At 34.0% G+C, this 14851-nt stretch overlaps 2 protein-coding genes across 2 annotated transcripts; one reads left to right on the forward strand and one right to left on the reverse strand.

Annotated features, from left to right (window-relative positions):
- The first annotated feature begins 868 nt into the window (after positions 1-868).
- LOC105637289 (U-box domain-containing protein 26) lies at positions 869-2923 on the forward strand. The gene has a single exon (XM_012220722.4). It carries the CDS (start codon positions 1547-1549, stop codon positions 2747-2749), a length of 1203 nt encoding a protein of 400 aa, XP_012076112.1. The 5' UTR covers positions 869-1546; the 3' UTR covers positions 2750-2923.
- Positions 2924-4170: 1247 nt separating this feature from the next.
- LOC105637288 (uncharacterized) lies at positions 4171-8939 on the reverse strand. The gene is made up of 3 exons (XM_012220721.4): positions 8534-8939; positions 4815-4953; positions 4171-4685 (listed from the first exon to the last, which is right to left on the reverse strand). The coding sequence occupies exons 1-3, from the start codon at positions 8885-8887 to the stop codon at positions 4501-4503; spliced, it is 678 nt and encodes a 225-aa protein (XP_012076111.1). The 5' UTR covers positions 8888-8939; the 3' UTR covers positions 4171-4500.
- Between the last annotated feature and the right edge of the window lie 5912 nt (positions 8940-14851).

Genomic DNA, 14851 nt, shown 5'->3' on the forward strand with positions numbered 1-14851 from the left:
CAATATTGAAAATTAGTTAAAAATTAAAATTTTTAATATATAAAATTATAAAAAAAATTAAAAATTCATTGTTAAAAATGAGAAAAAAAGTAATAAATTTTAACCTAGTGACTAATTGTGGTGGCGGGAAGTGGCTGGTAGCATGTGGTAATGGTAACAGACAATGGCTGGTAAGCAACGATAGTGGTTATCAATTTATCAATGTATATTTATAAATTATTTTTCGAAAATAAACTGAAGATTAATTTCATTTCAGTCTCTTTCTCCTAACTTTTCCTTTCATGTTACTCTTTCCTTTTGTCTTTCTATATTATTTATAGCTGCAAATAATTTTTGTTATCAGTTTACTAAAATATTTTTTATTTTCATTAATTGTAATCTCTAAAGGATCCTACTTTGGCATTCATTTAAATTTAATTTTTTTTTTTAATTAAAATCTAAAGCCAACATCATTTACAAGCAGATTAGGGTATTAGACTCCAAATTACAAATAAACTAAAAAGTAAGAATCCCAAAAATTCAAATAAATTGAAATGCAGAAATTTGGATAATGCTTGAAACCATATTGGTATGATTTCTCCCGTCTTTTTTTTTTCTTTTCTTTTTTTTTTTTTTTCCTTAAGAGAATATATATAACTAGTGCTTCTTGGCCATACTATTGTTATTCCCATGAGTCCTGTGATGACCAACATCATCTTTCATTTTCAAGTGAATGTGCAATGTGGGTGCATTCAAACTTCAATTAAACACATTAATAATTATTGTTTTCTTTAGGTGGGTCAGTTTGACTGCTTTGATAGGTACAGGGAAAAAAATAAAATAAAGGGATGAAGAAGAATGGAAAGTTTGGGGACCATTTCCCACAAATCATTTATATTATTAGTTGCAATATCTTACCCTATCACCAAGGAGTAAGGCCCATTTTTGGCTCTCTCTAGTGTTTGTATGCTGTTGTTCTCTTTGATTCCTCCATCTAAGATTTGCACTTTTGCCTCTCTTTTCTCTTTCTCCTTCTCTCCGTCTCTCTTTCTCTTCCATGATTGTCAGTGAAGTCCTTAACTCTCTTTCTATCAAATCCTGGCTGCTACTGGCTGTATGGACTGAAGAAGAAGGTTGCTATTGCTAACCCTTTTTTTTCTTATCTGACCTTTTCCTAGCACTTTCTTCTCTTTGGTTCCTTTTTTATTTTTATGCCATCATAAGTTAGTTCCATATTTTCAATACATGCCCATTTCTGGACTATAGCATGAAGAATCTGAATTGAGAAAAGGAAAAGTCATAAAAAAAAGGCCCACTTCCACTATAATTCTCCCATTGTTTAGTTCAGGAGATTTCTTTAAGGTTTTTCCTATAATAACCTACAATCTTGCATTCTATATTATATTTCTATGTCTTCTCTCCTTTTTGTGCACTTTTAGTGGTCCTCAATGGCTTCAGCACCCACTTCTTAGGTACTGAACTTTTATCCAATACCATCAATCCAACACCAATACTTCCCTTTTTTTTTTTTAATATTTGTGTTCTTCAACCTGTGTTGCTTTCTTCCATGAACAAAGCTGAAATGACTATACCTCATTTGTTCATTTGCCCAATTAGCCTAGACTTGTTCAAAGATCCAGTAACTCTATGCACAGGCCAAACCTATGACAGATCAAGCATAGAAAAATGGCTTTCTACTGGTAATCTTACATGCCCCGTTACAATGCAGAAGCTTCATGATATATCCATGGTTCCTAATCACACTCTTCGCCATTTGATCGATGAGTGGTTGAAAATGGGTCCTCAATTAGATCCTGACTACTTGAAAACAATTGATTCTTTAGCTTCACTTAAACACAGTCTCGTGTCTAATGAGGTTACGTTGGAGAAGAAGTTTCAAGCACTCAAAAGTATTCAATCTCTATCCGATGAATTAATATCAAGGAATTCTTGTTTGATCCAGTTAGGCTTCTTGCCTTTACTGTTTGAATTAGTTTTTGGATCAGTAGAATCAAAATTATCCCAAGAAAGCATCAATTTTGCAGAGAAATCACTTTCTTCTATTCTAAAATTGCTGCCTATTCTAGGCGAATTAGAATCTTTAAACACGCTAAAAGAAGAATCCAAGTTGGAATCTTTCAGAATTTTGCTTGAACAAGGAAGTAGCATGATGCAAGAGGGTTTATGTCATCTTATAGAAGGAATATCATCATCTTTAGAAACAAAAGAGCTATGTGCTATAATTGGAGAAAATCGCCAAATCTTGCAAGGGCTAATTCTTCTTGTTCAACAGACTAGTGGAGTACCTGAGGCTGGAATCAAAGCCATATATGCATTATGCTCCTTGGAATCAAATAGAGAGAATTTGGTTCAAGCAGGTGTGATAAATGGACTCCTGATGTACATTTCTAACACCGAAAGACGTGAAAATGTCAGAAACTTGGCACCAAAAGCAATGGCAACAATTGAGATTCTTCTAAGAGTAGAGACTGCAAAAGATGCTGTGATAAATAATCCTAATGGTGTTAGTTCTCTAGTTAAGATGGTTTTCAGGGTGTCAGATCATGAAGGCAGTGAAAGTGCTGTTAGATCACTAATGGTAATCTGCAGTGATTCTTTACAGGCAAGGGAAGAAGCAATCTGCCGCGGAGTTTTGACCCAGTTGTTATTGCTTCTGCAGAGCCAGTGCAGTGTTAGAACCAAAACAAATGCAAGAATGTTGCTTAAGCTTCTTAGATCCAAGTGGAATGAGGAACAAAAGCATTTTTAAGTCAAAGAAAATAAAAAAATTAATGTAATGGGAGCTTGTTTCTAAAGGGTCGAAGGATTTCCCTCTATAAAAGAAAGAATCTGTGCAAAGAAAATGTTAATCTATATATGCATCTTAAGGCAGTAATTTAACATTCATTCACCACTCATAGTCCAGATGGTGTACTTTCAGCAATTTGTTTCAAACAATCGGAAGTGGACCAAAATTAATTTCAAGTTAAACCCACTTCTTGCATGTGCGTTTTAGTTTAATTATTGGAACATAAATTTAGATGTAAACTCCCTTTGATTCAATGGTTGTAAATAGCGGTCTTTAGCGAATAAGTCCAACGTTGCATAGCCAATTGAACAGTTAGCTTTCATCAAAATTCAAGCATTCCATGCCCATAAGATAAAAGTTGTGTTTCGCATCAGTTTTTCAAGTAATTTTTAGTATTGTGACAAAATACTTTTTTCTTTTTTATAGTGTTCAGTAACATAGCGTTTGAACTAGTTTTTAGATATTAAAGTAGCGTTTTATATAAAAGGTTAACTCATGCAAAGCTACTCAAATAAAAAAAAACTAATTTTTCCAAACAGATTCAAAGTTGATATCCAAAATTACGGGTCATCCATGATTAGAAACACAAGTTCTAATCTTGAAAGGACATAGTTCAAAGTTGATATTCAGAATTTCGGATCATCTATGATTAGAAACACAAATTCTAATCTTGAAAGGACATAGCTCGTGCCAGATATGACATGCCCTAATAGCTGGAAAGTTTGGCATTGTATAGAAAATAAATGAATAGGTTGTTCCTTATCCAATTCAAGAAATTTCCGTGATAGAATTTGAGGAAGCTTAGTGGAATATTTGTCTGCACATTGCTTCACATGAAAACTGCTATTGGTAGAAATTTTTGGCGCACCAAACCAACAGAAGAGTATTCTTGTTTTTAGAAGAGGACCCACAATGACCTTAACAGTCAAGAATGAAGGGTTGATTGCCCCTTATTAAATAAAGTAGCTGTAGACATATGCTTATTTAAGTATTGTTGAAAATAAGACCAAATGGAATGGTCTACATTGCCGGCTCGCTGAGCAAGCATGAGATATAGCACTTTCTTTTTCCTCAGGCACAAGTTGAAAAGAACTGTAGCTATGCAACATTACCAGACCACAATGCATCCCTTTGGATTAAAATGTCAAAAGCCGGTGTCTCCAACTTTAGATGTCTACAAGTACAAATCATTTCTATGTGCACGTGAATACTCAGTAGCGATACTTACTCGTAGCTAGTACTTTAACAACAAAGCTTTATAACCAAACTTGTCATTAGTTTCTGGTCTGCAGACATTAATCAAGCAGAAAGTGCAAAGGAATAAGTTAGGTTGGTCAACTGTGACTAAAATAAGGATGCAATAACAGAGCACAGAAGAGAAGTGAGCCTTCAAACAAGAGAATTATACTTTGTTCTGAAATATATCATGTTTACATGCTAACCTGCTATAGAAAATCACTAACTAGTCGTATGGTCTATGATTATAGACAGTCAATACTATAATACAATAACTTTGATCCCAAAATCCCTCTCCGGGTAAGAAAATGGTAAAAGGTTGAACATATGAATACTAGAACAGATGAGCCAAATAATAGCTTCCCACACAAATCTTGAACTCCCTTGTGCTTTATTCTCGGCAATTGGTGATCAAACAAATTCCAAGATGGCCATGTGATGCATTCTTTCAGGTCTAGTATCTATAATTCAGATTTCTAAGAGAGCGTGATGAAGCGTTGCAAGGAACTGACCAAACTTGGAGGCCAATGTTTAGTTTCCTTAACATATGAAAGGTCTGTATAGTGAGGATCAAGAAGAGTTGCAATTGTGAACTGATTTTCTGCTAGCAAAGGGGCATGTTTATCCACATACAAGGCTGCTGCAAGAGCTGCATGTACTTCTGTCAACCACCCACCAAAAAAATATAATTAAAGGGAAGAATATCAAATGAAAAAACAGAATAAATAAACAAAAATAAAACCTAAACAAGAGAATAGTGAAAATAAATAAATAAAATCTTGAAAAATACCTGGATATCCCTTCAAAGATATTGAAACATCCTCCATTTCAGCAATAGCTTCTTCTTTGTCTCCAACCTCATAGAGGGCCAGTGCTCTCCCCACTCTTGCATATTCTGAGAACGCGAAGTCTTTGTAATTTTCAACAACCTGCAATGACATGTAGAAGTGATTGGTCATGATATTATAACATGATATGATTTGTATATGAAATACTAGCATACATTTTATCATTAAGGAAAATGAATTAAGCTCCAAATATTGCAAGCCAAGTTTTGCTTCATGGTGAATAAGAATGGTCAGGCCTAAATGGTGTCACAAAAGACAATTGCATCATTCAAGAAAGTAGCCGGATTGGAAGGAAAAAGCATTTACGGTCTTCAAATCCAAAAAGATCAGCAATGAACAGATAATTGAAGTAGATGAAATCAAACTCGCTGTAGTGTGTTCACAGATGACAAATCAGCATACGGCTGGTTATATCTACATTTTTATGGTGCACAAACTATTTCAGTTATCTTTTGCAATTGTTAAGCTCAGGCAGCTGTTCCATCAGAAATTACACGGATGACTTGGAAGATTTAGAGACTTCTAATTTTATCTGATGCCTTGGATGTGTCTTCTTATTAAGAATTGCAACCAATAGTGCTAGCAAGTATAAATACAACTGCGCAGAGAGCCTTGGAAGTGTAAATACAACTACTTATAGTGCCTCCGTGGCAATCTCAATTGACATGTGTGCGTTTGCACATAGAGATATTATTTCTTTGTTAAATACAAAATATAGATCTTATTTTTTCCAAGTCTTGCTAATTATGAAAAAAACTAAAAACAATTATGTACTCCCCACTAGGAAACTTCCTCTTAGGTGAGATCCAGCGTGACAAAAAGGAAGTAAAAATTTCCTTCTGCAATCTGCAAGAAATTTAATGAAGTGATTGATTATTATATCTTGTCACATTTGTACAACATCTCGATGGAAACTTAATATTATTCCCAATTACATTAATTTTGAAACCATCCTTGAAGAAGATATATGCATTAAAAAGATCCATAACAACTTAGATCTAGAATATGAAGAATTATTTAATACGTTTGCAGAAAATCTGGTAAAAGAAATGTCCTGCAACATGGCTTCTACGTACAAACAAGAAAGCGAGACACCAAATGCTTTGACAAAAACTACAAGAACACATTGGTATTGTCCTTCCAGTCCCTCTCTCTCTCTCTCTCTCTCTCTCTCTCTCTCTCCACTAAAAAAAAAAACACACACGCACGCACAACAGAATTTGCAGTTGGCATCTCTAGCACTTTTCTAGGCCCTCTAAATTCAACACTTGAATATCAGTGCTTTTTCTCTCTCTTTATCTGCTGTTCCACTTTAAGACACTGTCCACTAGCTCTGTCATCTTGAAAGAAAGCTGCATATTTTGACCTAACTAAGCAAGTAATCATTGGATACCACGATTGTAAAAAGCAAGGAAGTGGATTGAGCAAGATAAATTCAAGAAATTTACATAGGTATCCTAGTATTGGCTTAGCTTTTAGAGGAGAAGGATTGACAGATAAACAGCTGGTTCTGACATAAATAGCAACAGAATATAATATCGCGTTGAGGGTCAAGAAAGAAAATGAAAATGATAATAGCTTTAAAGAAATTATACCTAATCTTAATTCAAAATCATAATTTCAGTACAGAAAAAGACTGAAAAAGAAGGTTTTGTGAGGTAAACTTGAACCAAAAGGCATCGAAGGAAATTTTACAAAAGGAAGTGTAAGATAACTAAAAAGATAGTTACAAAATGTACACAAAGTGGTCTTTCCATTTTACCATAACTGTAGAGTTATTACATTCCTTTAGGGCATTTCACTGGATCTGGAAATGAAAATGAAATGCAATTCTAAATTTATAGACACATAGAGCCTATGTGGCAATCTCAATTGATTTCTATATATATATATATATATATATATATATATATATATATATATATATATATATATCAACACTTTCTAATTATGAAAAAATAAAATAAAATAAAATCAATTATGAAATCTAAGGAAATTTCCTCTTATATGGGATCTAGTGTGACGAAAAGGGAGTAAAAATTTACTCCTGCAATCTACCAGAAATTCAAAGAAATGATTGAATATTACTTTGAAATTGAAACTCATTTATTTTCTTGTTAACTTTCTACAACATCTTGATGAACACTTAAGTTCCAAATAACATTAATTTTAAAACCATCCTTGAAGAAGATTTAAGTATCCCAAAGATACACAACAACTACGATTTAGAATATCAATTACTATGTAACATGTTTGCAGAAAATCTAGCTAAAGAAATGTCCAGCAACACGAGTTCCACACAAATAAGGAAATGAGACACCAAATGCTCTGAAAAAATCTACAAGAACAAATTGGTACTATCTTTCTTTCCAATCCCTCACGCCCCTTTCTACTCTAGCCTTGCACATGAATGCTCTTTCTCTCTCTCTCTCTCTCTCTCTCTCTCTCTCTCTGTGTGTGTTGTTACTATCTTTCTTTCCAATCCCTCACGCCCCTTTCTGCTCTAGCCTTGCACATGAATGCTCTGTGTGTGTGTGTGTGTGTGTGTGTATTATTGTAAAAAGTATGGAAGTGGATTGAACAAGATAAATTCAAGAAATTTATATTGGTATCTTACTGGTGGCTTAGGTTTGGAGAAGTAGGATTTCAAGTTGAAAGATAAACAGATGGTTCCAGCATAAATAGCAAAACAGCATGGAATGATAATTTCTTGGTTAAGGGTCAAGAAAAGAAAGGAAAATGATAAATAGCTTTAAAGAAATTACCTAATCTTCATTCAAAATCACAATTTTACTACAGAAAAGACCGAAAAAGGAGGTGGCCCCCCCCCCCCCCCCAAGTTTTTCTCTTTTCTCCTCCTTTTTCTTCCTCTTCTCCCTTTTTTTTTCCCATTATACAATAGTGAAAGGCATAGAAAGCAATTTTACCAAAGGAAGCCTAAGAAGACTACATAGATAGTTACAAAAAATAAATAAAGTGGTCTTTCCATTTTACAGTAACTGTAGGGTAATTACTTTCCTTCGGGCCAATTCACTGGATCTGGAAATGAAAATGATATGCAATTCCAAATTGCTGTTCTCAGAGAATAAAAATATTTAGTGATATTTTTTATTTTCGTTTCAATTTACATGGAAACAGATCAAATATTACCTAATATGCTTGTCATAATTTCCAAAATTCAGCAAGTCTAATCAATCATCAGAAAAATGGAATACAAATGCAGTCATGGAACAATATGTCTGATATAAATATCTATTCCAATTCCCATTCCATTTTAAGGGTGAATCAAGCTTAATTTAATCTTATTCCAATGGAACAATTTGACCCTTTGATGCCTAATTTCTCAGCAATATGACAGACCCACAAACAAATAGATTTTCAATCCTATTAATTCAAATTAATAGCAAAATAACTTGACTCCCACTTTTGATTAATGGCATTGTTTCAAAAGACCAGAAACCTTGAACCACCACCACCACTAGCTTTTGCCTAGCCTGCGCTACCCAACGCCACAAGCAATTTTCTACTCGGCATCTATACTTCTAACTAAATATAGGAAATACAAAGAAAAAAAAAAAAAAAAAAAAAAAAGAGGAAGGAAAAAGAGACCCTAGAATAAAAGAAAACAGAATGTAAAGCCAAAAGGGGGTCCATAACCAACCAGAGTGAAATAGAGAAGAGCTTTGTTGAAGTCACCTTGAGCCTGCAATTCCCTCCCTTTATCCAAAAACTCTATAGCCTCCGATATCCTTCGAGATACTGCGGAGCTGGTGTCTTTCTCGGCTTGGCTAATTGGGTCATAGCTCTCAGCAAGAGCCAACGAAGAATTCGATTGAACAATGGAGAGATTGCTAGGAAGAACGAGAGTAGTACTAGTACAAGTAATACATATAGGAAGAGATAAAAGGAATAAGCGCCTGTTGGTGTTTGAGCTTTTCGGGGTTTTGTGCGAATTTGGCGCGGATGGTGATGAAGGTAGCTGCAGATTGGAAATGAGTGCCTTACATGCACCCATTGTCCGCTTGGTTTTTCCCAGCAGATTGATTCTGGCTTCTAATTTGGTTTTCAATTTTATTTTCATTTATTTATATTTTTCTTTTGCTAGATAAATAGGCAAATTTTTAATAAACACCAGTGCCCTTAACTTCGTGACTTATTCCAATTACATCCTTTTCTTAAATTTTTTTAAGTATACTCAAAATGAAATTCGGTTTGTACCAAAAACAATGAAATTTAGAAATTAAATTGATCTTATAGTTAAAATTAGGTGCAATTGTGATAATATGCAAAGTTTTTGTTTAGCAATCATAATCTTGCACCAACCTTTTGAATGATATATTTCTTTTAGCCCCAAGAAATTTCCTCCTAAAGTTTATGTGATTTACCTTATAGCGTTCTCAAGTTTGTAGAGACCTATCACGACTGTACACTCTCACATTTTAGTAACTGTTATGTTCCTTGTTAAAATAAAATAAATTTGTAGGAGTTCAGTTATGACTTCACACTTTTAAATTTTATTTTGATGAGGAATATAGTTATTACTGAAATATGAAAATGTAAAGTCATGATAACTCTCCGCAAATTTAAGGGTGTAAATCGCATAAACTTTACATTTCTTTTAATTTTAAACTTCAAATCATCCAAAAATTAATTTGATTTCTTTAAAAGAATTATCTTATATATCAACCAGTGTAATTAATGGGTATGTACATTACCAATTTGAGGAAATGGAAGCTTAAACCATTAAAAATTGCTAGCTATTTACCATTTTTGTTATAAACTTCCTTCTTGTTTTATTCCTCCTCTTGATTGGTAGTACACTAGTACTTCCCACAAATTGCAATACAGCAATTGCCCATACAATATAATAAACAGAGAAAATACATTAATAGTTGTATATAGAAATTAACAGCATGTTCTACCATAGTTGTATATAGAAATTAACAGCATGTTCTACCTCCTCAACAACTTGAATATTGTATTTGCTGAAATTATTGAAAACAGAGATTAGAAAAAATAAAATTATAAATTGATTAGCTATTTTAAGATGCAAAAACAATTTGAACTGCACGTATTCAAAGGTGAGCAATATTCAATTTTTAACTAAAAATTAAACTAAACCGGCTTATGATGTTAAATTCAGATAATTATTTTAAAATTTTGGTTATTGATAGATTTGGATATAGAAAACTGTTTGATTTTCTACTTTAGTTCGGTTACCATATAAAATTAACCGACTTTATATGCAACTAGCTAATTCGGTTTGAATAGATTTTATACTATCCGGTTCTGGATTGTTACCATAAAAATATATTTGAACAGATCGAACTCGAGCTAATTTGGTTTGGTTAACTGAATTCTTACCTTTATAATGTATTATTACATTTATATCCTATTTATTTTTCTATTTTCAATCATGGAATCTAATTGAAAATGCTCGCCTGCAGCCCAACAAATAAAGTACATTATATATATATATATATATATATATATATATATATATATATATATATATATATATATATATATATATATATATATATATATATATATATATATATTATTTTTTAGATAAAAAAAATATAATAGAAAAGTGGGTACTTTGGGGTGGCAATGAATTTGTGAATGAGAATTGAATGGTTCGGTATTGTATTTTGTCTCTGGTGAATTTATGGAGAATCAAAGCCATAGAAACCTAATAAAAAATTATTCTAGAATTTGGAACGGACACCAGATTTTCGGCATCAATTCCACTGGCAACCATTCTTCTAGATTTTGGCACCAGTGAGAATATTTTCCTACTCTAACTAGGGAAAAAAAACTAGTTCCTCTAACATGAATAGAAATTTGAAATTTGAATTATGTACATTTAATTTTCTTGTAACAGGTTTCACTACTTCATTTGCTAATTCCTTGGGCAATGCCATTTGTAATGCACCAATTATTCAAGTAAGTTCCTTTGTTAAACTTTGCACCCTTCCTTATTGTCGATCGCTTTTATGATCTCTTGTTTATTTGTAAATGCTTTTTCATGGAGATTACAACAAATGAGCTAGAGGTACTTACAAACGACTCAGAGGTACTAAATCATTATTATAATATAGATCTTGTAGAAACATATGAAGTTTCTACCTCTCAAGAGACTTTTGCTATTGATTCCTCAACCTCTCCATCAACTATTTCTAGAGATATTTTTTTGAGTTGAGGCAACTCCACTAAGTCATATGTCATATGCTCCGCGATCTCCTCTTCTCACTAATTAAGATTTAGATGTTCCACCTAACTCCATAGGTATGTTTTCTACCACACCGACATTTGTTTGTTTGATCTATTGCTTCCTCTCAGGTACAAGCTTGGATAGAGAGTCATAAAACATACTCCTCCGATATTTCATGCCACCAGTAGACTTGGCAAAAATTCCAAGATACAAACCTTGATTGTCTATCTACTTTGCCTTGATAATACTTTGGTATGATGCATTTGAGATATTAACTATGCTTTTTTATAGTTGTTGGAATTGTATGGATGTTTATAGGTTGTGAATCCCTTTACACATTTATAGAAGAATGATCAATAGGCATGTTTACCTTATTCATGAATTGTTATGGAATTGACTATTTATATGCTTTATATGTGGCAAAGTATCATCTACATTGTTCTTACGTATTTAGCTGTTGGTATCGGGATGACCACACTAGTTTGCATGAATCCAGTTCCTTCCTAGTGACACGTTATGACTAACAGCAGACTAAACAACAAAGAAAGCTGACAAAGACGTCTTACTACCAACTGTGGTCTCTATTAATAATACTCCCATAGCTTTTGACATATCACCAATTAAAGCAAACATTAAAATAGTAGTGGCTATAAGATCTTCCTTTATCCTCCCAATAGCTAATAGTGTTTTGAATGGCATTATGTTCAATGACGATCAATTGTCTATAACAACCCTTGAAATGGGTTTCCCATCAATGTGTGCAGTGATATATAATGGTTATCATACTTTCTACAGGCTTCTCAAGCACTTCTCATTTTCGTTCTTCAGGCTTGGAATATTGAATAATGACTCAACTGCATATCTCTAATTTCTCATAAGTTGCTTCGTCCTAAGGTACACATGTCTCCTTTGGGAACTTCTAGAACTCAAATGGCACGACTATTCCTTTAACTACATAATCAAAAGGCAAAGGTACCTTTTTAATTAAAAAGCTACCTTCTAAAACTTATTTCTCTGTAGGTCTTCCTTGGGATTGTACGCCATCACCTATGGCTTTATGATATAACTTATGTTTCTTAATTCCATAATTGGAACTAGCTAGAGTTGCCTTCCTCCACTTCTCCAAGGCTTTGTTCCTCTGCATTATCATCCACTTCTTGTTAGGTTTGACAGGCTGGGAAGCAACAAATCTTGGTTCCTTTGAAACTTTGGCTGAATTTAACCACTCTTGCCTTTGCAGGAAAGCAATCAATACATGGACCAACTCTCCTTGGAAACTTTTGTTGACAATATTGCTGCAGCTTCAATTGATTCAATGATACTCCTCAGATCTACTTAATAGTATTGATGAATGTAACAAGTGGGAAAGGATCATCATCTATCAGTATCTGCTCTTTGTTAGGGAACTTCAAGACTCCCTTGTTAATGCAATCTTATAGAGCATTCCTGAAACTCCAACTATTAATAATATGGTTCTAAGAATCATAGTATTGCTTTCCTTTCATCTCTTCCTTTGTTGACAACTTATGACCAGATGGAAGAGTCATAAATTTTTCCTTCAGCAAGAAATTGAAGATATCTTCGATCTTAATAACATTAAAGGTGAATTGAGTCTCTGAGTTGAAATTCTTCTTTTGAGGAGCTGTCTTTATTAAAGCTCCAAGTTTGGACACACACAGTAACCTAAATTCACCAAGTTAGCCATGATCATTTACTGATGAAGCTTTTGATAATAGGTCCCTCTTGAGCTTTTCTTCCTTTATGATTCTTCTTTAAGTAGCTCCTCATATTCTGGTACCTTTGTTGCCAGCTCATAAAAATCTCTAAACTCCATCTCTTGGAATTTCTTCCTCAGCTTGAAGTCCAAGCCTCTCTGAGCTATCTTGACAAACTCATGTTCAAGTAATAACACCTTACACTTGTTCCTTAGCTTCTTAAACCTTGTTATGAATGATCCAGCCGTCTCTCGACTTCTTTATGTCAGTCTGGACAATTCACCCACAAACCTTTAGCTCAGCTCTAAAAAACTAGGTATGTAAGAGATATTCTATTTCATATTGTAAGTTGACTAAGTTCCTTGAGAGTGTTGAATACCAGGTGAAAGTTGTATATGTCAAGGAGTTAGAAAACAATCGAAGCTTACAGCTAGCAAAATTCTCCAAATTGGCAAGTTCGCACATTGGATGGTGAATCTAGCAATGTGCTCTAAGATCAACAGTCTATCTTCCCTAGAAAATAAGGTGAAGTTTGAAATCTTGTACCCCCTAGTGTAAGGGTTCTCTCTGTCGATGGTTTATAAATAAGGCTTCACAAATTCTAGGCGGTCAACCTATCAGAGGCCAAGCCCATACAGCTGCATAGTGTCCCTCAAAATCTCCATCGTTACTTAGGGAATTTGAGGAATGGGGTTACCTGTCACTTGAGCAATTATAGTGACACTAACATATATATTCTAGGGAACTGTGGTAAAACTGACTCCTTTAGCTCCCTGACTTCTCTCTGCACCTATCAACAACTAAGGAGCATGAGAAGCTTCAGCCTCATAAACACCAAGGTGAGTCATCAAACTAATAGTTCCAAAAATAATATGTGGAGTTACTATGGGCCTATCAGTGGAGCAACCTTTTTGGAGTGGCGCCTTTGATGGGTGGTGCATCGATCCAGCTCTTTTGTGTGGTGGTTGATACCTCTCTTCAGCAAGAGCATGACCAGTGGTAGTGTCCCCAAAGGACTTCGAGGCGATTGTTCCTCGAGTTCCTTGGTGCACTTGGATGAAGTTTCAATCTCCACCTTAGTAGAGGACTTCCTAATAGGAGATTGAATAAAGTGAGTCTATATCATCAATCTTCTTTCTAGTGACCTTCTCTATGAAGATCAAAATAATAAAGTTAATGAGAACATCATCATAAACAGAAGTCATTTTACCTATATGTTTATTAAGGTCGTTAGTCGAGGTAAATGCAATTTTTGTGGGATTTTGGCAAAAGAGTTGATTTCTCCTTCTTCACGAAGAGACACTCCTCTTTCAAGACTTCCAAGTCCTATTTCGTAATCCTCCATCCAAATCCAGAGATCCAGTAACAGTTTTTTCTCAACAACAAAATGATTTTTTTCGAGTCATGATAGATTTCTCTTAAAACTCAAATGAAAGATGGTTGGGATGCACAACAGCGTCTCGCTGCACATGCCACCAAAGAATATTGGTCACAAAGGAAAATGAGCCAACGGATCTTCGACGACTGGCTAACAACTTGAATTGAAAATTGCGGGTGTGCCAGATATATTAGTACATCAATTGTAAAATTGAATGCGTTTAATCTAACTTCTAGAGTGTGGGTTGCATCCATGAATATACGTTTTACCAATTGTTCGATTAAAGTAAGTTGAGTAAAAAAAATTATGAAAAAAATAGCTTCGATTGCTTGTAAAGTAAAGGGAATTTGATTGTTTGTATTGAAAAGAGAGCTTGTAATTAGATTGAAAAGGAAATAGACAATGCTTGAAAAATAAAGACAAGGTTGTTAAGTAAATTGATCAATTCGCTGAAGAATTGATTTTGATGAATTCGTCGGATAATTTGGTTGAGCCTTCTACATCATTCCTTCACTCATTTTATAAATTGCAGAAGTAGTTACCAAAAGATCCACTGACACACGTTCTCATCATTACCTCATTTGGTCTCCCACTTTTTTCCAGTTTGCAATAACTATATGTGAATTTGTTTTAAACTCCTCACATGAGTGTCAATATAACATTGAGCAT

The sequence above is a fragment of the Jatropha curcas genome, chromosome 3 (assembly GCF_041381405.1).
Source record: "Jatropha curcas cultivar XTBG-Jc1 chromosome 3, XTBG_Jcur_1.0, whole genome shotgun sequence".
Classification (NCBI taxonomy): Eukaryota; Viridiplantae; Streptophyta; class Magnoliopsida; order Malpighiales; family Euphorbiaceae; genus Jatropha; species Jatropha curcas.